This window comes from Oncorhynchus clarkii, chromosome 5, assembly GCF_045791955.1.
Source record: "Oncorhynchus clarkii lewisi isolate Uvic-CL-2024 chromosome 5, UVic_Ocla_1.0, whole genome shotgun sequence".
Taxonomy (NCBI): Eukaryota; Metazoa; Chordata; class Actinopteri; order Salmoniformes; family Salmonidae; genus Oncorhynchus; species Oncorhynchus clarkii.
In genome coordinates, this window is record NC_092151.1 from 21058580 (window position 1) to 21084801 (window position 26222).

General features: G+C 44.0%; 1 protein-coding gene across 6 annotated transcripts in view; it reads left to right on the forward strand.

Moving 5' to 3' along the window:
* The window catches only part of LOC139408514 (myocyte-specific enhancer factor 2C-like), a 33311-nt gene extending 12577 nt beyond the window's left edge, over window positions 1–20734 (forward strand). For 2 of the 6 annotated variants that reach the window (XM_071152492.1, XM_071152491.1), the window contains exons 2-8: window positions 1486–2210; window positions 3281–3484; window positions 12593–13079; window positions 13530–13720; window positions 14502–14631; window positions 16118–16241; window positions 16330–20734. In XM_071152492.1, the coding sequence (XP_071008593.1) occupies window positions 2157–2210; window positions 3281–3484; window positions 12593–13079; window positions 13530–13720; window positions 14502–14631; window positions 16118–16241; window positions 16330–16663 (1524 nt within the window). In that variant the 5' untranslated portion in view covers window positions 1486–2156 and the 3' untranslated portion in view covers window positions 16664–20734. Of the gene's footprint in view, window positions 1–1485; window positions 2211–3280; window positions 3485–12592; window positions 13080–13529; window positions 13721–14340; window positions 14365–14501; window positions 14632–16117; window positions 16242–16329 lie in introns of those variants that run through there. The other 4 variants (XM_071152494.1, XM_071152493.1, XM_071152496.1 and 1 more) reach the window with 4 other exon arrangements.
* Window positions 20735–26222: the final 5488 nt, after the last annotated feature.

A 26222-nucleotide genomic window follows, 5' to 3' on the forward strand; every position in this document is an offset into this window, starting at 1 on the left:
ACATTTTCATAGAATTTGATGTGATGTCAACATTCTCATAGAATTTGATGTGATGTCAACATTCTAATAGAATATGATGTGAGGTCAACATTCTAATAGAATATGATGTGAGATCGACATTCTAATAGAATATGATGTGATGTCAACATTCTTATAGAATATGATGTCAACATTCTTATAGAATATGATGTGATGTCAACATTCTAATAGAATATGATGTGATGTCAACATTCTCATAGAATTTGATGTGATGTCAACATTCTAATAGAATATGATGTGAGGTCAACATTCTAATAGAATATGATGTGAGATCGACATTCTAATAGAATATGATGTCATGTCGACATTCTAATAGAATATGATGTGATGTCAACATTCTCATAGAATATGATGTCAACATTCTTATAGAATATGATGTGATGTCAACATTCTAATAGAATATGATGTGATGTCAACATTCTAATAGAATATGATGTGATGTCAACATTCTTATAGAATATGATGTGATGTCAACATTCTAATAGAATATGATGTGAGGTCAACATTCTAATAGAATATGATGTGAGGTCAACATTCTAATAGAATATGATATGATGTCAACATTCTAATAGAATAAGATGTGATGTCAACATTCTAATAGAATATGATGTGAGGTCAACATTCTAATAGAATATGATGTGAGATCGACATTCTAATAGAATATGATGTGATGTCAACATTCTAATAGAATATGATGTGAGGTCAACATTCTAATAGAATATGATGTGAGGTCAACATTCTAATAGAATATGATATGATGTCAACATTCTAATAGAATGTGATGTGAGGTCGACATTCTAATAGAATATGATGTGATGTCAACATTCTAATAGAATATGATATGATGTCAACATTCTAATAGAATGTGATGTGAGGTCGACATTCTAATAGAATGTGATGTGAGGTCAACATTCTAATAGAATGTGATGTGAGGTCAACATTCTAATAGAATATGATGTGATGTCAACATTCTAATAGAATATGATGTGATGTCAACATTCTAATAGAATATGATGTGATGTCAACATTCTAATAGAATATGATGCGATGTAAAATGCAAACAGGGTTTGGGGACATCATAAAGCAGACAGTAAAGTCAAGCCAACAACACTAACACATAATTTCTCATAACATTCTGTAGCATGATGCGAACGTATAATTTTTTTCTTGTGCCATGTTTTTCTATGTTGCATTTCTTCAGTGGGAAGCAAATGCCATCTCTCTGGTTATGAGTGAGATGTGGTGTTTTGAACTGAGTTGTGTGGTAGAGATGAGCTGTAAGTCTTAATCAGTGAGTTATTCTCCTCTCTCAGGTCAACCTGTTGAATGATCAGCTATTTACTTATACACAAACATAGTTGAACCATTCTCTATGACCGCTCCACAAGGACTACTGTGTGTGTTTGATGGCATTTTAACTGATTTCTGTCTCTCTGTCTCTTTAAGGAGTGAATGCCAGAGGAATTGAGAGAAGAAGAATCTAGAGAATACTGCTGTGAGGATTTGGAAGACAAGAGAAGAAGAGCAGGACTTTTGGGATTGAAGAGAAAGAGAAGAAGAACAGGACTTTTGGGATTGAAGAGAAAGAGAAGAAGAACAGGACTTTTGGGATTGAAGAGAAAGAGAAGAAGAACAGGACTTTTGGGATAGGAGAGATAGAGAAGAAGAACAGGACTTTTGGGATAGGAGAGAGAGAGAAGAAGAACAGGACTTTTGGGATAGGAAAGAAAGAGAAGAAGAACAGGACTTTTGGGATAGGAGAGAAAGAGAAGAAGAACAGGACTTTTGGGATAGGAGAGAAAGAGAAGAAGAACAGGACTTTTGAGATAGAGAAGAAGAACAGGACTTTTGGGATAGGAGAGAGAGAGAAGAAGAACAGGACTTTTGGGATAGGAGAGAAAGAGAAGAAGAACAGGACTTTTGGGATAGGAGAGAAAGAGAAGAAGAACAGGACTTTTGGGATAGGAGAGAAAGAGAAGAAGAACAGGACTTTTGGGATAGGAGAGAGAGAGAAGAAGAACAGGACTTTTGGGATAGGAGAGAAAGAGAAGAAGAGCAGGACTTTTGAGATAGGAGAGAAAGAGAAGAAGAACAGGACTTTTGAGATAGGAGAGAAGATGGGGAGGAAAAAGATCCAGATAGCACGGATTATGGATGAACGTAACAGACAGGTAAATGAACACTGAGCTTTATCCGAATAATGGTCACACACACATACAAGCCCCAACACTCCCACACCTGCACACAACTAGGTGGGAAGGAGGTAGAGACAGAGGCATTTTGAGGAGTATGTGTGTGTGTAGTGGGGCAGTGGTTCCCCTCTTCCTGTTATGACAGGAAATGCACTAACATGTGCTTCCTGACCCCTAGAGCTGGGATGACCTCCCTGGTCTCTCTGTCCTCTGTGTGTGTTGTTGTGTGTGTTATTGTGCGTGTGTGTGTGTGTGTTAAGGGTACTTGCTTGGGAGCACATGTGTGTGGGTGGGGGGGTGGTTATCCATACAGTGACCAGCCTCACATTTCTTCCTCAGTGTTCTGATTATGACATTGTAATAGAGACAGTGATGCTGTGCCCATATCTATGTGTCCTAATGTGATAGTGACTTACAGTCAGTCTCAAGTTAAGCAGTAATGGCCAAGGGCACCAGCCTCCATAATTAGATTCTATTTAAATGTTAACATGACTGTCAGTCTGTCTGTTTGTCTCTCAGTTTAAGTATTCCCCTCAGGGGTGGTTTAGAAGGCAACATCAGAGTGCAAGAGCACACTTAACCTACATACATACACACATACATACAAACATACATACCATACACACTTACATACATACATACATACTTTACATATGTATATGCATACATACATACGTACCGACCTTACAAACGCACATACATACCTTACATATGTACTTACATACCGTACATACATACGCACATACCTTACATACGTACCTACCTTACATATGTGCATACATACCTTACATAAATAGATACATACATACCTTACCTTACATACTTACTGGATTTTCAATATAGTCTATTGTCAACACGCAGGCCAACATACGTACATTCAACAGTTCACTTACAGTATACACTGTAAACTCTCCCTCTCTCTCTTCTCTCTTCTCTCTCTCTCTCTCTCTCTCTCTCTCTCTCTCTCTTCCCCTCTCTCTCTCACCTCTCTCCCCCTCTCTCTCTCTTCCTCTCCCTCTCTCCCTCACCCTCTCTCTCTCCCTCTCCAGGTGACATTCACCAAGCGGAAGTTTGGCCTGATGAAGAAGGCGTATGAGCTGAGTGTTCTGTGTGACTGTGAGATCGCCCTCATCATCTTCAACAGCACCAATAAATTGTTCCAGTATGCCAGCACTGACATGGACAAGGTCCTGCTCAAATACACAGAGTACAACGAACCTCACGAGAGCAGGACTAACTCCGACATCGTGGAAGTGAGTCCAACACACTATTGCAGACTAGTTCACCAACATGGTTTCACTGGTGGAAATCTGATTAAAAAGCAGTAGACACTCAGTTGGTTGAATGAACAGCTAGTGTAATACAGCTAGTGTAATACATGTGTGTGTGTGTTTGGCTAAGGACTCAGAGATCAGGGAGGCCAGCCTGGAGTTATGCAATGGTGTTAGGAGAACAAGTCTGGTGTCTCCTCACACACACATGTCCAACGTCCTCATTCAACCCTCTTCAGGGCCACCCAACGGACCTTGGTCCATGTGACCGAGGTTAGGGGTCAGGGGTTAGGGATCAGAGTTCAAAGGACAGGTGCGTTGGATTTAGTCTCTGGATCGCTGACGGGAATCTGTAGCGGCATGGAGGACAGTGGTTATGGTCTTCCAGTGAAAGGTGTGTGTTCCAACACAGGCCACGAGCCTCCCATTGGGAGTAGTGGGAAAACAGGCTGCGTTTGATAGAGTGCAGAGGCTGATGGGGATGTTTCTGTGTGGGAATGGGGAAAGTAAGATATGCAGCCCAGTATTGGGAATATTTCATTGGTTCCATTGTAAACCAGGCAAACTAAATCAATCAAGCACAGCTCAAAAATTCCACATTTAAAATGAGTCTGGTGGTCAATACTATATGTCAGAGGTCCATAAGGGGGTGGTTTTGGCCTGATAGCTGATGTCCCTCTCCACCTGTCCCACTTTTTGGTCAGTCAGCCAGCAGCAGCATATAATCTATGTTAATCTACTGTAATCCTATCACTCATTACTATAATCTCAATATGCTCTTCCTAATCCCTCTCAACAAATGTCCTCTCTTCTCCTCTTTCCTTGCTGACCTCTAGTGTGTAGGTGTCTTCTGGAAGACAGATCAATGATGATGGGTCTTTTCCTCCTCTGTCAAGTTCCTTCTCCTCTCTCACATACAAGCCTTTCTATCTCTCACTCTATTTTTTATTTTTTTGAACCTTTATTTAACTAGGCAATGACAGCCTACCGGGGAACAGTGGGTTAACTGCCTTGTTTAGGGGCAGAACGACAGATTTGTACTTGTATATATTTCAGCATCACACACAGTCCCTGTCTCTGTGTTGATAAACATGGTCAAAGATGACCTAGCTGTCAAACCCTGTGAACCGTTGAACTATCTTCTTTACAGGAATGGAATAGAAGAGACTCCTTTGTCTGGGTTGTTTTCTTTCCATAACGGGGTGTGTGTGTGTGTTCTGTATTTGGTGCAGGAGGCCCAGGATAATGGCTATTTATAACTCTAAGAACTCCTGCATTCCTCACCCCTCTTTTACTAACCCTATTTCACTCCATTCTGTGGTGTGTGTCTGTGTTGTAGATTGAAAACAGCTGAAGCTCTCAGTAAGGCTCATCAATTAGAACACACACACACAGGCCCAGTGGAACTCCAGCTCTCTTTGTGGAACCAATCTCTCCCTGATCAAAGTTTGGAAACCGGCAGCAGGCTAAAAATAGAAGGCTGCTGCTAAGAATAGCCTTTGGGGGATGTGCATATGAGTGTGTGTGTGTGTGTGTGTGTGTGTGTGGACTGACTGGGAGGCGAAATACTTTTGTAATGAAGTATTTGCAGGCGAACAATGACAATCAATTCCTAATATGTTGAGTTGCCAAAATGATATAGGCCTAATTACTCCAGTCTATACAGAAACAATTCAAATCATTTGAAATACTTCACCACAGAGCATCATTAACTTTTTTTTAAAGCTGTGGTTTGTTTTAAATCACAAACGTGTAGGCCTATATGCCTAGTTGGGAAGCCTGCAATTTGGGCACCGCGCATGGTCAGAGACCTAGCTGATTATTGAGTTGTTGCTGTCAGTGAAAAGCATCTATAATATGTCTGAAGATAACGTGTCTTGAATATCATTTTAAATGTTCAGACAAGAAACATGGGAGGGGTGTGTGGCGAAGATATTGGCATGTACAGTGCATTCGAAAAGCGTTCAGACCCCGCGACACATTTTCCACATTTTGTTACGTTACAGCCTTGTTCTAAAATGGATTACACTGTTTTTTTCCCTCCTCAATCAACACACAATACCCCATAATGACAAAGCAAAAACAGGTTTTTAGAAATGTAGGCAAATGTATTAAAAAACATATAAATAATGTAACATATTTACATATATCTTAGCCAAATACATTTAAACTCAGTTTTTCACAATTACTCACATTTATTCCAAGTAAACATTTCCTGTCTTAGGTCAGTTAGGATCACAACTTTATTTCAAAAATGTGAAATGTCAGAATAATAGTAGAGCGAATGATTTATTTCAGCTTTTATTTCTTTCATCACATTCCCAGTGGGTCAAAAGTTTACATACACACAATTAGTATTTGGTAGCATTGCCTTTAAATTGTTTAACTTGGGTCAAACATTTCAGGTAGCCTTCCACAAGCTTCCCACAATAAGTTGGGTGAATTTTGGCCCATTCCTCCTGACAGAGCTGGTGTAACTGAGTCAGATTTGTAGGCCTCCTTGCTCGCACATGCTTTTTCAGTTCTGCCCACAATTTTCTATAAGATTGATGTCAGGGCTTTGTGATGGCCACTCCAATACCTTGACTTTGTTGTCCTTAAGCCATTTTGCCACAAATTTGGAAGTATGCTTGGGGTCAAATGGGAAGACCCATTTGCGACCAAGCTTTAACTTCCTGACTGATGTCTTGAGATGTTGCTTCAATATATCCACATAATTTTCCTTCCTCATGATGCCATTTAGTTTGTGAAGTGCACCAGTCCCTCCTGCAGGAAAGCACCCCCACAACATGATGCTGCCACCCCTGTGCTTCACGGTTGGGATGGTGTTTGTCAGCTTGCAAGCCTCCCCCTTTTTCCTCCAAACATAACGATGGTCATTATGGCCAAACAGTTCTATTTTGTTTCATCAGACCAGAGGACATTTCTCCAAAAAGTCTGATCTTTGTCCCCATGTGCAGTTGCAAACCGTAGTCTGGCATTTTATAATGGCGGTTTTGGAGCAGTGGCCTCTTCCTTGCTGAGCGGACTTTCAGGTTATGTCGATATTGGACTCGTTTTACTGTGGATATAGATACTTTTGTACCTGTTTCCTCCTGCATCTGCACAAGGTCCTTTGCTGTTGTTTTGCGATTGAGTTGCACTTTTCGCACCAAAGTACGTTCATCTCTAGGAGACAGAACGGGTCTCCTTCCTGAGCAGTATGATGGCTGTGTGGTCCCATGGTGTTTATACTTGCGTACTATTGTTTGTACAGATGAACGTGGTACCTTCAGGCGTTTGGAAGTTGCTCCCAAGGATGAACCAGACTTGTGGAGGTCTACAATTAATTTTCTGAGGTCTTGGCTGATTTCTTTGGATTTTCCCATGATGTCAAGCAAAGAGGCACTGAGTTTGAAAGTAGGCCTTGAAATACATCCACAGGTACACCTCCAATTGACTCAAATGATGTCAATTAGCCTATCAGAAGCTTCTAAAGACATGACATGAGGAATTACATTTCCAAGCTGTTTAAAGGCAGTCATCTTAGTGTATGTAAACTTCTGACCCACTGGAATTGTGATACAGTGAATTATAAGTGAAATAATCTGTCTGTAAACAATTGTTGGAAAAATGACTTGTGTCATGCACAAAGTAGATGTCCTAACCGACTTGCTAAATCTATAGTTTGTTAACAAGACATTTGTGGAGTGGTTGAAAAAACGAGTTTTAATGACGCCAACCTAAGTGTATGTAAACTTCCGACTTCAACTGTAAGTATTCAAACCCTTTACTTAGTACTTTTTTGAAGCACCTTTGACAGCGATTACAACCTCAAGTCTTCTTGGGTATGACGCTACAAGCTTGGCACACCTGGATTTGGAAAGTTTCTCCCATTCTTCTCTTCAGATCCTCTCCAGCTCCATCTTGTTGGATGGGGAGCGTCGCTGCACAACTATTTTCAGGTCTCCAGAGATGTCCGGGCTCTGGTTGGGCCACTCAAGGACATTCAGAGGTTTGTCCCAAAGCCACACCTGCATTGTCCTAGCTGTGTGCAGTGGTTGTCCTGTTGGAAGGTGGACCTTTGTCCCAGTCTGAGGTCCTGAGCGCTCTGGAGCAGGTTTTCATCAAGGATCTCTCTGTACTTCGCACCAATCTCGACAAACCATTTCTGTATGGACCTCGCTTTGTGCATAATGGCATTGTCATGCTGAAACAGGAAAGGGCCTTCCCCAAACTGTTGCCACAAAGTTGGAAGAACAGTTGTGTTGTAAGTACATGATAGTGGAGTAGTGGGTTGAGGGAACACACTAAATGTATTGGGTAAAGGGTTTTGAAATGTAATGTTGTGTTATATTTTTAAATGTATATACCTGGCTTAATGTTGCTGGACCCCGGGAGCTAATGGAGATCCTTAATAAATACAAATACAAACAGAATTGTCTAGAATGTCATTGTATGCTGTAGTGTTAAGATTTCCCTTCACTGGAACTAAGGGGCCCGAACCATGAAAAACAGCCCCAGACCATTATTCCTCTTTCACCAACCTTTACAGTTGGCACTATGCATTGGGGCAGGTAGCATTCTCCTGGCATCCGCCAAACCCAGATTTGTCCGTCGGCCTGCAAGATTGTGAAGCGTGATTCATCACTCCAGAGAACGCATTTCCACTGCTCCAGAGTCCAATGGCGGCGAGCTTTACACCACTCCAGCCAACGTTGGCATTGCGCATGGTGATGTTAGGCTTGTGTGCGGCTGCTCTGCCATGGAAACTCATTTCATGAAGCTCCCCACGAACAGTTATTGTAATGACTTTGCTTATATAGGCCGTTTTGAACTCAGTAGTGAGTGTTGCAACCAAGGACAGACAAATTTTATGCGCTACTTGTTTCAGCACGTGGTACCGTTCTGTGAGCTTGTGAGGCCTACCACTTCGTGGCTAAGCTGTTTCCACTTCACAATAACAGCCCTTAGAGTTGACCAGGGCAGCTTTAGCAGGGCAGAAATTTGATGAACTGACTTGTTAGAAAGGTGGCATCCTATAACGGTGCCATGTTGAAAGTCACTGAGCTCCTCAGTATGGGCCATCCTACTGCCAGTGTTTGCCTATGAAGATTGCATGGCTGTGTGCTCAATTTTATACACCTGTCAGCAACAGGTGAGGCTGAAATAGCTGAATCCACTCATTTGAAAGGGTGTTCACATACTTTTGTCCATGTAGTTTATGACCATGCATCACCACTGGAATTGATTTCATTATTTTTCGCCACATGACTACATACTGTGTGTGTGTGTGTGTGTGTGTGTGTGTGTGTGTGTGTGTGTGTGTGTGTGTGTGTGTGTGTGTGTGTGTGTGTGTGTGTGTGTGTGTGTGTGTGTGTGTGTGTGTGTGTGTGTGTGTGTGTGTGTGTGTGCGTGTGTAGTCGAAATGTACGCCTGTTAGGACAGGAGAGGTGAGATGTAAGAGGTGCATGTCATGTTCCTTGGCATATGGAGAGGTGCCTCGCACTCTGTGCTCTTGTAAAGTCAACCCACACATACACACTCTCTAATTGATGTGGAATTGGTTAGGAGACCAGACCACCCATAGGGGAGGAAGAACAACAAGGAGTAGAAGAGAAAAATGAGAGAGCGATTGTAGACAGTTGAGGGTGGCTTGGAATGGAGATATGGGGATTCAGTGCTTTCTCTCTTATTTTGTCTTCCTTTCTCTCGTGACATATCCTCTCTTATTTTGTGCCTTCCTTTGTCTCTATCTAATTCTTTCTCTCCATCTTTCTCTCTCATTATTTCTGTCTCTTTCTCATTCCTTCCCTCTCCTCTCTCTCATTCACTCCCCTCTCTCTTTCCTTTTCTCTCTCTTTCTCTCTCCCTCTTTCTATCAGTTGTGTTCTCCTCTGAGCACCTTCAGTCAGCTGCCCACTCAACCAGTTGCTGTCTTCACCTCTCACCACACACACACACACACACACACACACACACACCAACACACCTCTCACAACACACACACCTCTGTGAAGGGCTGTGTAAGCCAGGGCTCTGTTTAGGGCTGTGTAGGCCAGGGCTCTGTTTAGGGCTGTGTAGGCCAGGGCTCTGTTTAGGGCTGTGTAGGCCAGGGCTATGTGAAGAGCTGTGTAGGCCAGGGCTCTGTTTAGGGCTGTGTAGGCCAGGGCTCTGTTTAGGGCTGTGTAGGCCAGGGCTATGTGAAGAGCTGTGTAGGCCAGGGCTCTGTTTAGGACTGTGTCGGCCAGGGCTCCGTGTAGGGCTGTGTAGGCCAGGGCTCTGTGTAGGGCTGTGTACGCCAGGGCTCTGTGTAGGGCTGTGTAGGTCAGGGCTCTGTTTAGGGCTGTGTAGGCCAGGGCTCTGTGTAGAGCTGTGTAGGCCAGGGCTCTAGGGCTGTGTAGGCCAGGGCTCCGTGTAGAGCTGTGTAGGCCAGGGCTCTAGGGCTGTGTAGGCCAGGGCTCTGTGTAGAGCTGTGTAGATCTGTGTAGAGCCAGGGCTCTAGGGCTGTGTAGGCCAGGGCTCTGTGTAGGGCTGTGTACGCCAGGGCTCTGTGTAGGGCTGTGTAGGTCAGGGCTCTGTTTAGGGCTGTGTAGGCCAGGGCTCTGTGTAGAGCTGTGTAGGCCAGGGCTCTAGGGCTGTGTAGGCCAGGGCTCCGTGTAGAGCTGTGTAGGCCAGGGCTCTAGGGCTGTGTAGGCCAGGTCTGTGTAGAGCTGTGTAGATCTGTGTAGAGCCAGGGCTCTAGGGCTGTGTAGGCCAGGGCTCTGTGTAGAACTGTGTAGGCCAGGGCTCTGTGTAGAGCTGTGAAGGCCAGGGCTCTAGGGCGGTGTAGGCCAGGGCTCTGTGTAGGGCTGTGTAGGCCAGGGCTCTGTCTAGGGCTGTGTAGGCCAGGGCTCTGTTTAGGGCAGTGTAGACCAAGGCTCTGTGTACGCCAGGGCTCTGTTTAGGGCTGTGTAGGCCAGGGCTCTGTAGGCCAGGGCTCTGTGTAGAGCTGTGTATGCCAGGGCTCTAGGGCTGTGTAGGCCAGGGCTCTGTGTAGAGCTGTGTAGGCCAGGGCTCTAGGGCTGTGTAGGCCAGGGCTCTGTGTATAGCTGTGTAGGCCAGGGCTCTAGGGCTGTGTAGGCCAGGGCTCTTTGTTGAGCTGTGTAGAACCAGGGTATGGAGAGTCATGTGTTCTGAAATAAAGTGTAAGAGTTCTTCACGGTCTTCCTTTCATGTCTACTGTCATTTTGTTGTTGTGTTGCTGATATGTGTTTTGTCAGCAATGGACATGGAGGTTGTGGGGTGGAGATAGAGGTGTGGAGGGGAGGGAGTGGGCGAGAGAGAGAAGGGGTAGTGGGGGTGAGAGGGATGGTGGGTGAGGACTGGAAACTAGGGGTGCTCTGGGTGCCAGAGAGGTAAAAAAAATAGCCTTCTATGGACATCCTTCAGACACAGGGCTTCTAAACCTGGGCTCGGCCACTCCCCCCTCGCTGTGTCGGCCAGTGACAGGTGGGCATGGCTGGGATGAGTGGCATAGCTGTGTGTGTGTGTGTGTGTGTGTGTGTGTGTGTGTGTGTGTGTGTGTGTGTGTGTGTGTGTGTGTGTGTGTGTGTGTGTGTGTGTGTGTGTGTGTGTGTGTGAGAGCTGTAGTGGTCTAGTGATAGGCGGTAAAGTGCTGAGACAGGACAGAGTTGAGCCAAACTGCATACATTACATATACATCGTCTGAAGATGCGTGCACACACACACTAGGGGAAAGCATCACAGCTCTATGGACAATATCAGCAGTGATTAGAGGCCTACTCTCCTCTCCATTCTACACCCCCTCTCTCACTCCCCCCTCTTTTCTGCTCTCATCTCTCTAAATCTATGTCTACCACCCTCTCTCTCTCTATTTACAATACATTCTTTCTCTGTCACTTTGTCTACCCTCTCCCCTCTCATACTGGTGTTCAATTAGAGTATCTATCTGCCAGGTGGTCTTTTGAGGATGTTTTTTCTTCTCCAAATAGCGGCACTTGGTGGTTGAAAAGAAGACTGCAGCTTTTCAGTGGTCTGCCATGCCCATGAGGCCTTTAGAATAACTGTTGTGCTTTATTCACTGACTATGCTCTCTGTGTGTCTGTCTCTCTCTCTCTCTCTCTCTCTCTCTCTCTCTCTCTGTCTCTCTCGCTGTGCCTGTCTCTCTCTCTCTGTGTCTGTCTCTCTCTCTGTGTGTCTGTCTCTCTCTCTCTGTCTATCTCTCTCCCTGTGTGTCTGTCTCTCTCCCTGTGTGTCTGTCTCTCTCTCTCTCTGCCTGTCTCTCTCTCTGTGTCTGTCTCTCTCTCTCTGTGTCTGTCTCTCTCTCTCTGTGTCTGTCTCTCTCTCTCTGTGTCTGTCTCTCTCTCTCTGTGTGTCTGTCTCTCTCTCTGTGTGTCTGTCTATCTCTCTGTGTGTCTATCTCCCTCCCTGTGTGTCTGTCTCTCTCTCTCTGTGTCTGTCTCTCTCTCTGTGTCTGTCTCTCTCTCTGTGTCTGTCTCTCTCTCTGTGTCTGTCTCTCTCTCTCTCTGTCTGTCTCTCTCTCTCTGTGTGTCTGTCTATCTCTCTGTGTGTCTATCTCCCTCCCTGTGTGTCTGTCTCTCTCTCTGTGTCTCTCTCTCTCTGTGTCTGTCTCTCTCTCTGTGTCTGTCTCTCTCTCCCTGTCTCTCTCTGTGTCTGTCTCTCTCTCTGTGTGTGTCTGTCTATCTCTCTGTGTGTCTATCTCCCTCCCTGTGTGTCTGTCTCTCTCTCTCTGTGTCTGTCTCTCTCTCTGTGTCTGTCTCTCTCTCTGTGTCTGTCTCTCTATGTGTCTGTCTCTCTCTCTCTCTGTCTGTCTCTCTCTCTCTGTGTGTCTGTCTATCTCTCTGTGTGTCTATCTCCCTCCCTGTGTGTCTGTCTCTCTCTCTCTCTGTGTCTGTCTCTCTCTCTCTGTGTCTGTCTCTCTCTCTGTGTCTGTCTCTCTCTCCCTGTCTCTCTCTGTGTCTGTCTCTCTCTCTGTGTCTGTCTCTCTCTCTCTCTGTGTCTGTCTCTCTCTCTGTGTCTCTCTCTGTGTCTCTCTCTCTGTGTCTCTCTCTCTCTCTGTCTCTCTCTGTGTCTGTCTCTCTCTCTCAGACTCTGCGTAAGAAGGGTCTAAATGGTTGTGACAGTCCCGACATCGAGGCAGACGACTCTGCTGGTCAGAGCCCCGAGTCAGAGGACAAATACCGCAAAATCAATGAAGACATTGACCTCCTGATCAGCAGACAGAGACTCTGTGTAAGTACAACTGGATCTGTGTGTGTATCCACTCATGCCTGTTCCACTACTCCATTTGCCTTGCTAACCCTGGTGTCTGTCTCTGTCCAGCAGGCTCTCCCCCCGCCTAACTACGACATGGTTGGCTCCATCCAGGGCCAAAACAACAGTGGACTACTATACTCTCACCCCGGGGTGGGGGGATCCTTGTATAACCACAGTCTTCTGCCTCTTTGCCAAACACACTCTGGCCTGCAGAGGAACAGCATGTCGCCTGGACCCCAACACACACACCAACCCCCCAGTGCTGGAAACACAGGAGGGATGATGGGTTCAGAGCTGTCTAACACCGTCTCCAACGCTGGTGAGTTAACTATGCTATTTACTTTATATGCTGTCTTTTCTAATGTCTGATGCATTGATAATGTACAGTACCAGTCAAACGTTTTAGAACACCTACTCATTCAAGGGTTTTTCTTTATTTTTACTATTTTCTACATTCTAGAATAATAGTGAAGACATCAAAACTATGAAATAACACATATGGTTATTAAAGAATCTCAAATATAAAATATATTTTGATTTGGTTACTACATGATTCCATATGTGTTATTTCATAGTTGTGATGTCTTCACTATTATTCTAGAATGTAGAAAATAGTAAAAATAAAGAAAAACCCTTGAATGAGTAGGTGTTCTAAAACTTTTGACTGGTACTGTATATTATATTAGGCTATTATGATTACAGTTTCAATTTGTCCTCCCAGGTTAAACAAGAAAAACATCCAGTATTCTCCTGTCTATCCGTCTCCTAGGTAGTGGTAACTATGGTAACCACCGTACCTCACCGGGGCTGTTATCTCCAGGAGGCATGGCCAACACTTCACCCCCAATGATTCAGGCCAAGACTTCGCCCCCAATGAACTCCATGACCCTGATTGGCAACCGCAAGCCGGACCTCCGCACGCTGCTACCCCCTGGCAACAAGAACAACATGCCCTCCATCGTGAGTGATCTCCTCCCTCAATTTCTGTCTATCTCCTCTTTCTCCATCTCTGTCTATCTCCTCCCTCCATCTCTGTCTAGCTCCTCCCCCCATCTCTGTCTAGCTCCTCTTTCTCCATCTCCCCTGAGACAGTTAGAACCTTCCTGACTCTTACACAGTCCCTCTGACTCCTACACAGTTCCTCTGACTCCTACACAGTTCCTCTGACTCCTACACAGTTCCTCTGACTCCTACACAGTCCCTCTGACTCCTACACAGTTCCTCTGACTCCTACACAGTTCCTCTGACTCCTACATAGTCCCTCTGACTCCTACATAGTTCTTCTGACTCCTACACAGTTCCTCTGACTCTTACACAGTTCCTCTGACTCCTACACAGTTCCTCTGACTCCTACACAGTTCCTCGGACTCCTACACAGTTCCTCTGACTCCTACACAGTTCCTCTGACTCCTACACAGTTCCTCTGACTCCTACACAGTTCCTCTGACTCTTACACAGTTATTCTGACTCTTACACAGTTCCTCTGACTCCTACACAGTTCCTCTGACTCCTACACAGTTCCTCTGACTCCAACCCCCTCCGTACTCTAATATGAGTTGTATTGTTTTTCATGCTGCCAGTGTGAGGATTTTGACATGATGCTGGTAAGTAGTGTGACATCACACAGATGGACAACGTGGAGTTGCTATGCTGAATATCTGTTTATGTCTAGAATGACCATAGACCCAAATCCTTCTAGCCACAAGTGTACTAATGTTAGTTTATTATTTTGTTGTTTCAGAACCAGAGAATAAACAACTCCCAGTCTGCCCAGACATTGGCTACCCCCGCGGTCTCCATAGCAACACCTACTCTGCCCGGGCAGGGTATGGTTGGGTACCCCTCTGCCCTCTCCACCTCATATGACACAGGTAGGCACTCCGTCTTCTACCACTCCGTCTTCTACCTCTCCGTCTTCTACCACTCCGTCTTCTACGACTCCGTCTTCTACCACTCCGTCTTCTACCTCTCCGTCTTCTACCACTCCGTCTTCTACCACTTCGTCTTCTACGACTCCGTCTTCTACCACTCCGTCTTCTACCACTCCGTCTTCTACCACTCCGTCTTCTACCTCTCCGTCTTCTACCTTTCCGTCTTCTACCACTCCGTCTTCTACCACTCTGTCTTCTACCACTCCGTCTTCTACCACTCCGTCTTCTACCACTCCGTCTTCTACCACTCCGTCTTCTACCACTCCGTCTTCTACGACTCCGTCTTCTACGACTCCGTCTTCTACCACTCCGTCTTCTACCACTCCGTCTTCTACCACTCCGCCTTCTACGACTCTGTCTTCTACCACTCCGTCTTCTACCACTCCGTCTTCTACCACTCCGTCTTCTACCACTCCGTCTTCTACCTCTCCGTCTTCTACCTTTCCGTCTTCTACCACTCCGTCTTCTACCACTCCGTCTTCTACCACTCCGTCTTCCACCACTCCGTCTTCTACCACTCCGTCTTCTACCACTCCGTCTTCCACCACTCCGTCTTCTACCACTCCGTCTTCTACCACTCCGTCTTCTACCACTCCGTCTTCCACCACTCCGTCTTCTACCACTCCGTCTTCTACCACTCCGTCTTCTACCACTCCGTCTTCTACCACTCCGTCTTCCACCACTCCGTCTTCTACCACTCCGTCTTCTACGACTCCGTCTTCTACGACTCCGTCTTCTACCACTCCGTCTTCTACCACTCCGTCTTCTACCACTCCGCCTTCTACGACTCTGTCTTCTACCACTCCGTCTTCTACCACTCCGTCTTCTACCACTCCGTCTTCTACCACTCCGTCTTCTACCTCTCCGTCTTCTACCTTTCCGTCTTCTACCACTCCGTCTTCTACCACTCCGTCTTCTACCACTCCGTCTTCCACCACTCCGTCTTCTACCACTCCGTCTTCTACCACTCCGTCTTCTACCACTCCGTCTTCTACCACTCCGTCTTCTACCACTCCGTCTTCCACCACTCCGTCTTCCACCACTCCGTCTTCTACCACTCCGTCTTCTACCACTCCGTCTTCTACCACTCCGTCTTCTACCACTCCGTCTTCTACCACTCCGTCTTCTGTAAATATGTGTTATTATTTGTATTATTGTTTCATTCACTTCTCACTTCCTCCCTTGCTGCTCCTCCTATGGACATTCCCTCAGGGACATTAGAGTTTCACTGTACCCTGCAATTACCTCTGCAACCCTTTGCATGTGACTAATAAACTCATCTAATCTAATCTCTTCTGGACAGTGACCTCAGCTCCATCTCTGACCAAAAGTAACACTCTTATAGCGAATAGGAAGAATTCATTTCAGATTTGCCCAAGATGTGTAACTTTTGTTGTCTCCCCCCTCTCTATTCCTTCCTCTGTAGAGTACTCTCTGGGTGACCTGTCAGGGTTTGGTAACAGATCAGGATCTCTCCACCTGGGATCAGTAACAGGCTGGCAGCAACAACCGCTACAGAATATACAGCACTCAGCACTGGGACACATGGGGTAATTGTGTGTGTGTGTGTGCGTGTCTGTCTGTCTGTCTGTTTCCTTCTCCTCTTTTGTAATCACTATCTCTCCTCTCCTCTGTCAGAAACATTTGTCAGAACTCCAACCTTAACCTCCAGAATGTCCATCAGAACCTCTACATCAAGTCAGAGCCCACCTCCCCGCCCAGAGATCGAGGCATCGGATTTGTCAACGGAGGGATGGGGGGTGTGTCCCATGGCTACCCAACAAATCAGGGCCCGGCGGAGGCAGGGCTGTCTCCTGGCGACAGCCTATCCAGCTGTGGCAGCTCATACGATGGCAGTGATCGCGAGGATCACCGCGGAAATGACAACTTCCTGCTACACCCGATGTCTAATCAGGAGCGCCACAGCCCGTCCCTCAAACGAATGCGCCTATCAAAATGCTGGGCTACATGATAAGGCATGCCTCTTATTCACAGAGGGGGAGGGGCTTGTGTAGAGTTACGTTTAGTGTTATTATGACTATTATTAAGCTTGTGTCCAAAATGGCACCCTTTTCCCTACATAGTGCTCTTGCCAAAAGTAGTGCACTTTATAGGGAATAGGGTGCGATTTCAGATTTGCCCTATATTCTTCTTGTGCAGAGTGAGAGTGTTCCACTATAACAGGGGCATTATATACAGGAGTGTGGAGGGAATATAACAGTGACAGACTGGGTCTGAAATGGAACCCTATTGCCCACGTAGTGCACTAACTATGGGGAAATAGGGAGTAATTTGAGACAACCAGTGATATTATACAGGAGTGAGGGTGGATATGGTGTGGGGGAGTCAGTGTGGGAGGTCTGTTGCCTGTGTTGTGTATTTGTGGGAGAGAGAGGGAATCAGTAAATTAATATGTACACTATATGTAAACTAACTAACACAGGTTGAAGAAGTCTGGCACTCTGTATGGATAAGATACTGGTGAGTCACTAATATACTAGGAGACACAAGGACAGGCACTGTGAGTGGACACATCAGGGTGTGTGTGTGTGTGTGTGTGTGTGTGTGTGTGTGTGTGTGTGTGTGTGTGTGTGTGCGTGTGCGTGTGCGTGCTCGCTCGCTACCTAGGCTCTGATGTCCCAATCTGCAGCTGGCTGACTAGCAGACAGAGTGAGTGTTCACTACAACCCATTCATGTTGCCGGTTCAACATATTTATGTGTATATATAAATGAAGAACAAGGGAGGATTTGGCAGACAGAGAGAGAAAATGAAAGGGATAGATAGACAGAGAAGGGAGGGAAAGACTGATGGAGAAAGGAAGAGAACGATAGAAGGAGACAGAAATAGGACAACGATAGGGGGAGAGGGAAGAAGGAGAGGGTGAAAGCCATTATGCAACAGGTTGCACAAAGCTGGAACTATAGAATAATAGTGATTGATCGATCAAGAAGTCATTCTAATATTCTAATTATACAGCTGGAACCCTGGACAACTACAATGTCTCACTTGAAATGAAGGTGCCTAGGAATTGTAGTTCAACTCAGTCAGAATACTTTTTAAGAGCCATATGCTAACAAATACTATCTGAGTCATATACACTACAGTGCTACTCATTCAGATGGAGAGAAAGAGAGAGTTTTACCAGCCAGATAGACAAAGCTACAGGGAGGAGGTGTGAGTTAAAACAGAACTCCCAAAGCCATATTATTATAAAATGGGAAGTCAAAGCTTTGCTGCACAAACAAGTGGTTTCTCTTTATAGTATTTTGAAAATATTTTGAAAATCAACAGTATGAAATAACACATATGGAATCATGTAGTAACCAAAAAAGTGTTAAACAAATCAAAATCGATTTTATATTTGAGATTCTTCAAATAGCCACCCGTTCGTTGCCTTGATGACAGCTTTGCACACTCTTGGCATTCTCTCAACCAGCTTCATGAGGTAGTCACCTGGAATGCATTTCAGTTAACAGATGTGCCTTGGTAAAAGTTAATTTGTGGAATTTCCTTCTTAATGTGTTTGAGCCAATCATTTGTGGTGTGACAAGGTAGGGGGGTATACAGAAGATAGCCCTATTTGGTAAACAACCAAGTCCATATTATGGCAAGAACAGCTCAAATAAGCAAAGACAAATGGCAGTCCATCATTACTTTAAGACATGAAGGTCAGTCAATAAGGAACATTTCAATAACTTTGAAAGTTTCTTCAAGTGCAGTCGCAAAAACCACCAAGCGCTATGATGAAACTGACTCTCATAAGGACCGCCACAGGAAAGGAAGACCCAGAGTTACCTTTGCTGCAGAGGACAAGTTCATTAGAGTTACCAGACTCTGCAGCCCATATAAATGCTTCACAGAGGTCAAGTAACAGACACATCTCAACACCAACTGTTCAGAGGAGACTGTGTGAATCAGACCTTCATGGTCGAATTGCTGCAAAGAAAACGCTACTAAAGGACACCAAAAATAAGAAGAGACTTGCTTGGGCCAAGAAATACAAGCAACGGACATTAGACCGGTGGAAATTTGTCCTTTGGTCTGGAGTTCAAATTGAAGATGTTTGGTTCCAACCGCCATGTCTTTGTGAGATGCAGTGTGGGTGAACAGACGATCTCCGCATGTGTATTTCCCACCAGCATGGAGGAGGTGTGATGGTGTGGGGGTGCTTTGCTGGTGACACTGTCTGTGATTTATTTGGAATTCAAGGCACACTTAATCAGCATGGCTACCACAGCATTCTGCAGCGATACGCCATCCCATCTGATTTGCTTAGTGGGACTATTATTTGTTTTTCAACAGGACAATGACCCAACACACCTCCAGGCTGTGTAAGGGCTTTTTGACCAAGAAGGAGAGTGATGGAGTGCTGTATCAGATGACCTGGCCTCCACAATCCCCCAACCTCAACCAAATTGAGATGGTTTGGGATGAGTCAGACCTCATAGTGAAGGAAAAGCAGGTAACAAATGCTCAGCATATGTGGGAACTCCTTCAAGACTGTTGGAAAAGCATTCCAGGTGAAACTGGTTGAGAGAATGCCAAGCGTGTGAAAAGCTGTCATCAAGGCAAAGGGTGGCTACTTTGAAGAATATAAAATCTAAAATATATTTAAATTTGTTTTTAGTTTAGTTTAGTTTTTTTTTAGTTACTACATGATTCCATATATGCTATTTCATAGTTTTGATGTATTCACTATTATTCTACAATGTAGAAAATAGTAAAAATAAAGAAAAACCCTTGAATGAGTAGGTGTTCCAAAGCTTTGGACCGGTAGTGTATATGTCTACCTAGTTCTATCAAATAATTAACCCAATATTTAACCCACGTCTGTGAAATTGAGGATGGCTATAGTTCTTGAAAATGTACTTAAAATAATGTGAACATTGTTAAAATATAGATAAAACCTTGTTTTTGTCTTAATATTGTGGGTTATTATGTAGCTATGTGCAGGTGCACATATTTTCTATCGATCTCAAACGTTTGGGAAAATGTTTAGTTAAAGCTTCTCAACCTGCCACTGATGTTAGCCTAATAGCACATTCTTTAGGAAGGGTTGCTTCAAAACCCAGATGAAGTCACTCCTTGATTAAAAAGTATTCTCAATGTAGAATCTCCATTGGAAGTGTGTGTTAGTTCAGGAATAGGCCTAATCTGGGTCTGGGAGATTTAAGACTGTAGAGTCAGCGTGTATAGACAGAGCAGAAGCTGGACGACTGCCTCTCCTCCCTACAGACAGTTTTATATGATGTCAGAAATTATTACTGAGAAGATGTAGGAAACCCACCTAGAAGCACAACTTCTGACTTTGAAAGTCAATTTTGTTCTATGTTGCCAGGTTGCAATACAATACAATAGTGATTGATGATATCAGTAGACTACAAGAGGGCAGAGCCCCACAATAGGTTATAGACTAACCAACAGCCTGAGGCTATCCTATTCACCTAGCTCATCAGAGCTACAGTATTGTTTTCATTCTATTTTATTTTTCTTCATCATCAAAATGGTCTGTAATGTAAAAATATGCAATTTACCTGTACCTCAGATTTACTACACCCATTATCATAGTTTGAATGGGATTCTGAGAATGTTGGTATAATTTGATTACATCAATATAGATCTGCTCCATGCAATATCCACTTCAATCATATCATGTTTTGTATCAGTTTTATCAACAGAATAAAGACTTTTCGCCTCAATAATGTAATATGGTATCTGAGTGAAGGTCCCTGGATGATTTATTTATGTGGGTGCCATGTTGAATTGTGTTTATGTGAACTTTATAACACTACTAACCACATGACAGTGGGTAGTGCACTCAGAGATTAGGGGTCAGACACCAGGACGTCTTTCTGAGGTGAATGTTTGGACGCTACAAGGCTCCAGGCAGCAGAAGCAGGCCTTTGTCGCCACTTGAAGACAATGTTTCTTACCGGAAGGAAGGGAGCTAACGTAAATAAACATGTATTTTCCCGCACAGGCAATGAAATGAAAAGGTATTTGTATTTTGCAGAACAATATACAGGCTCTTTACTTTTAAACCAGCCTCTGTGTGGTTTGTTTGATTCCCATGACTCCTGTTTCTGTTCCTCCAGCATCTCACAAACTCCACAGCACCACATTCAGACCGCATCTGATGTACCTGGGCCGTATCCACAAAGCATCTCAGAGTATGAGTGCTGATCATACTTTGTGTGTTATTACATATAGCCGGGAAGAAGAAGGGTGGGGGTGTATGTTTCATGATTAACTACACATGGTGTGATTGTGATAACATAAAGGAACTCAAGTCCTTTTGTTCACCCGACCTAGAATACCTCACAACCAAATGCCGACCATATTTCCTCCCAAGATAATTATCTTTGGTTATAGTCACAGCCGTGTATATTCCCCCTGTTACACCTGTTCAGTGTGCATTTACAGGTGATTACAGGCCATTTTAACACTCGTTCACACCTGTCCAGTGTGCATTTACAGGGGATGTTAATGTAGCCTAGTGGGTAGAGCGTTGGACTAGTAACCGAAAGGTTGCAAGATCAAGTCCCCGAGCTGACAATGTAAAAATATGTTCTGCCTCTGAGCAAGGCAGTTAACCCACTGTTCCTAGGCTGTCTTTAAAAATAAGGTCACTGTTCCTAGGCTGTCATTGAAAATAAGGTCACTGTTCCTAGGCTGTCATTGCCTAGTTAAATAAATGTACAAAAATAAATAATAATAAAATGCTCTGACTCAGAGACTCTTGCTCCAGAGACTGGGTGGGCTGACCCCTGGGGACAGCCAGCTCCCTTCCCCAGGGATATGGCGGGAGGAGTCAGAGAGGCTGACCCAGGGAGGGGGGCCCGACCCCTGAAGAGGGGCGCCCACCTCCACTCAGGGACACCAGAGGGCGCCCCTACAGTGTCTTGCAAAAGTCTTCATCCCCCTTGGTGTTTTCCCTATTTTGTTGTGTTACAACATGTAATTTAAATGTATTTTTATTTGGATTTCATGTCATGGACATACACAAAATAGTTTTGGTGTAAAAAACATATTTGGTGAAGTGAAATGAAAAAAAAAACTTGTTTCAAAAATAAATCATTTTAAAACGGAAAAGTGGTGCGTGCATATGTATTCACCCCCTTTGCTATGAAGCGCCTAAAAATGATCTGGTGCAACCAATCACCTTCAGAAGTCACAGAAGTTGTGGAGAAGCACAGATCAGGTTTGAGTTATAAAAACATATCCAAAACTATGAACATCCAACGGAGCACTATTAAATCCATTATTAAAAAAATTGGACCAGGCAAGGAGGGCATTAATCAGAGAGGCAGCAAAGAGACCAAAGATAACCCAGAAGGAGCTGCAAAGCTCCACAGTGGAGATTGGAGTATCTGGCCATAGGACCACTTTAAGCCGTACACTCCACAGAGCTGGGCTTTACGGAAGAGTGTCCAGAAAAAAGCCATTGCTTAAAGAAAAAAATAAGCAAACACGTTTGGTGTTCGCCAAAAGGCATGTGGGAGATTCCCCAAACATATGGAAGAAGGTACTCTGGTCAGATGAGACTAAAATGTAGCTTTTTGGTCATCAAGGAAAACGCTATGTCTGGCAGAAACCCAACACCTCACATCACCCCGAGAACACCATCCCCACAGTGAAGCATGGTGGTGGCAGCATCATTCTGCGGGGATGTTTTTCATTGGCAGGGACTGGGAAACTGGTCAGAATTTAAGGGACGATGGATGGCGCTAAATGCAGGGAAATTCTTGAGGGAAACCTGTTTCAGTCTTCCAGAGATTTGAGACTGGGACAGAGGTTCACCTTCCAGCAGGACAATGATCCTAAGCATTTTGCTAAAGCAACACTCAAATGGTTTAAGGGGAAACATTTAAATGTCTTGGAATGGCCTAGTCAAACCCCAGACCTCAATCCAATTGAGAAGCTGTACTATGACCTAAAGATTTCTGTACACCAGCTGAACCCATCTAACTTGAACGAGCTGGAGCAGTTTTGCTTTGAAGAATGGGCAAAAATCCCATTGGCTAGATGTGCCAAGCTTATAGAAACATACCCGAAGATACTTGCAGCTGTAATTGCTGCAAAAGGTGGGTCTACAAAGTATTGACTTTGGGGGGGTGAATTGTTATGCACGCCCAAGTTTTCTGATTTTTTTTGTCTTGTTTCTTGTTTGTTTCACAAGAAAAAATATTTTGCATCTTCAAAGTGGTAGGCATGTTGTGTAAATAAAATGATACAACCCCCCAAAAAATCTATTTTAATTCCAGGTTGTAAGGCAACAAAATAGGAAAAATGCCAAGGGGGGTGAATACTTTCACAAGCCACTGTTGCTCCCTACAGAGGGCCAGAGAGGGATGGGGCCTAACCAGGGAGAGGGGGGCCGAACCCTGCCAACAACCTACCCTCAACCTCCTAGGCGGCGTCATTACATCCACCCTGCTCTTTTCACCAGGAAGAAAGGGGGGAGACGGCCAGAGAGGGATGGACAAACCCAGGGAGGGGTGTCCGACCACCGGAGAGAGGTCCCGGCCCCTGCCTGTGGTTCTATTAAATTCCCCCAGGGAGCCGGAGCCGACCCCTGGACAGGGGCTCCGATCCCCACTGTAGCCACTTCATCCAGCCAGCTCCCTGACCCAAGAAGAAGAGGGCAGAGTGCCCAATGTGGGCCAGCAGGGGGCGCCACTTCATCCATCCAGCGCCCTGTTCTAGCTAGGTCATGTTATAAGCCCGTTTTAACTTCAGACCTTATTTTTGGCGTTTTGTCATATTTCTACCATTATTACATTTACATTTTAGTAATTTAGCAGACGCTCTGGTAATATTTTACTAAATACATATACTGGGACATCTTTTAGCACTTTCCTCACACTAACACACATTTTCAGTCCATTTCAGTCTTACTACACCAACTATTTATTAATTTATGCCCTGAAAAATCTATTCAGTTCCTCCACATTGAAATGAATGGCACCAATTTGAAAATAGGCTGTTGTGATTGATTTTACATTAAATCTATGATGACTCTATGAAACTTTTCCAATGGGTCTCCTTGTTCTGTGGGAGGTTTGGTGTAGTTATCCTCTATGGTACGATGTGATAATAAAGCACATTCCAATACTGCTCATTCTGTCTCATCAATATACCCCAAAATGCCTACAGGTATGACCCTTAACCCCCCAAGGTGGACCCATGGAGATGTCGTTAACATTCCAATTATTTTGTACGTTATTTCATACCTCAAGTTAATAACATCAATTGCCTTATTTTGCAAAGATTGTTCCCTGATAATACAAAATTACATTGCAAATCCTCAATCCTGTTGGTCCAATTAACCAATGCCAGTGATCCACATTTAGCTACCTCATATGAGTGGTTATCATACCAAAACATAACCCACAGACATGGACCTTAATGACAATTGTCATTAGACTTTGCCACGCCAAAGTGGAACAATTTGTGAAATTTGGCCATCTGGGCCATGGACTAATTTGGGATGCATACTGTGTCTTCAGTCATTGTGTAATCAATATTTGGCTCTTATTGTGTTTTTTTTATGCTATTTTTATTATGTTAATTCAGAATGTATTATTTTATTTTCTACTGTGAGCAACAAAACCAAATTCTGTTGTCATTGATATCAGAAAAGGGTCAAACTGACTGATTGACTGACTGACTGCGCTACACAGACTCTGTGTGCTGACAAACAAATGTCATTCTTGAGCTCAATGCCACGAATACAGTTGATCTTATTTAATTTCTACACATCAACTATTTTTCCTCTGAAGTAACAAGCTATAAGACCATGTGAAAACAAATCCCTTCCATCGTTTATTCATATGTTATAGAAACAATATGTTCCTCCAGCCTTCGTCTTTAATAGAGATTTCCTACTCTAATGACACTATACATCCACTAGATGTTTTTTTTTACAAAAAGTACCTACTTTTCCAAAACCCCTTCTGTTTGATTGTTAGATTAATTATTAGATTAGAGCACTTGTTATTGTCATTTTACGCGTGTTCATTAACTTGTTCAGCCTATTGCGTAAGGAATGGCGTTTTTGTAGTTGTTTTTGGAAAATTGATGAAAACAACTTATTTGGTAGCTAACGTCACATTTTGTGATTTTTTAAAAGCATTTATGTATTGAAAAAACGCGCATAAATGCTTCATAATTCATAAAGGTATAGGGACATCTGATGGATGGAAAGTGAAATATTTAAAAAATGATTTGTGTAGTTGAAGGATCATTCTCTGTTGCCTTGGCGAAACAGAAAAGGACTCACAACTCGCACAGCTGAGATGTCTTTGCCTGGATGGTGAGTGATAAATGACTTGTCGTCCATGTACGTACTGATGGAAACATTTACGTTCGAGCAGAGTGGATGCTCCTCTGGATTGGTGAAAAAGGGAGAGATGCTGTACACAGTGTGCACTTGCATGTCCATGCCTTCACTGAGGCTGCTGTCCTTATAGGTAAGAAACTTCCTGGAGAGTGTGTCTGCGACAGGGATGTCTTTGTCATGAGGAAACGACTAGGTGCAGTGCTACTGCAAGAAGGAAAGCCCATCGGCTACGCTTCCAAGCAATGTCGTTCTCTGTAGCCTTGGCGGGGCTGCGGCTAGTGGTTTCCTAATGTTTGACTCAAGGGGCTTGTGGTTGGATTCCACAATGACTTGTCATCCACATACATACTGATGGAAAATGTTCAGCAAGTAAAGCATCGTAACGTGCAATTGCCACTGCAAGCTGTCGTAGCTGAATCAGAATTAGTTAGGTAACATAGATAAATAAGATGTTTTATTTACTTTAAACTTGTCATTAGAATGTCTTCTTTTCGACTATACTGTTGGCAGTTGCATTTTCCTTTCTTCTCTAGGGAAAAGTCACTTGGGGCCCAGAGAGGGGAGAGGTCAGGATTGTCTTCATATGTGAATGTATCTGTTAAACCATGTGAAGGGCTCCACAATGTCTGTACTCCAGTCACTCCCTCCTTTTCCCATTGGGGGGAGGAGTATGGCAGTGTCTGGAACCATTGTATTACCCCTCTGATGTTGCATGAATTTTGACCTAGTATATGACCTAGAGGCTCACTCCCCTCCATGAGCTTGTCTAGGAGGGTGCGTATTTGAGATGGGATAATCTAGAATTGACAATTGATATATGCCATTGGATGAGGTAATGTTTTGGTACTATGAAGTACCAAGAATGAGAAGTAGAACCTCGTCTTAGAGACCAAACTGAACGATAATTTATAGCTAATGCTATCTGGCTATGGGATACTCCTCTCTCAAGTAAAAGGCCCTTTGTGAAGAGTTCCTGAGATCTGTGGTTTGTCATGTAAGTTGAGAGGGGTGGATCTTTGCTATAGAAGATCTCAGTTGCCATTATGTTGTGACTCTCAGAATTAATTTATAGACACTGAATTGATCTGAGAGTCACAGGGCTATGGTGAAGCTCATATTATTAAAATATGAAGTTTAAGTATAACTCTGACTGGTTTATGGTTTGTAACTCTCATCATTTAGTAATA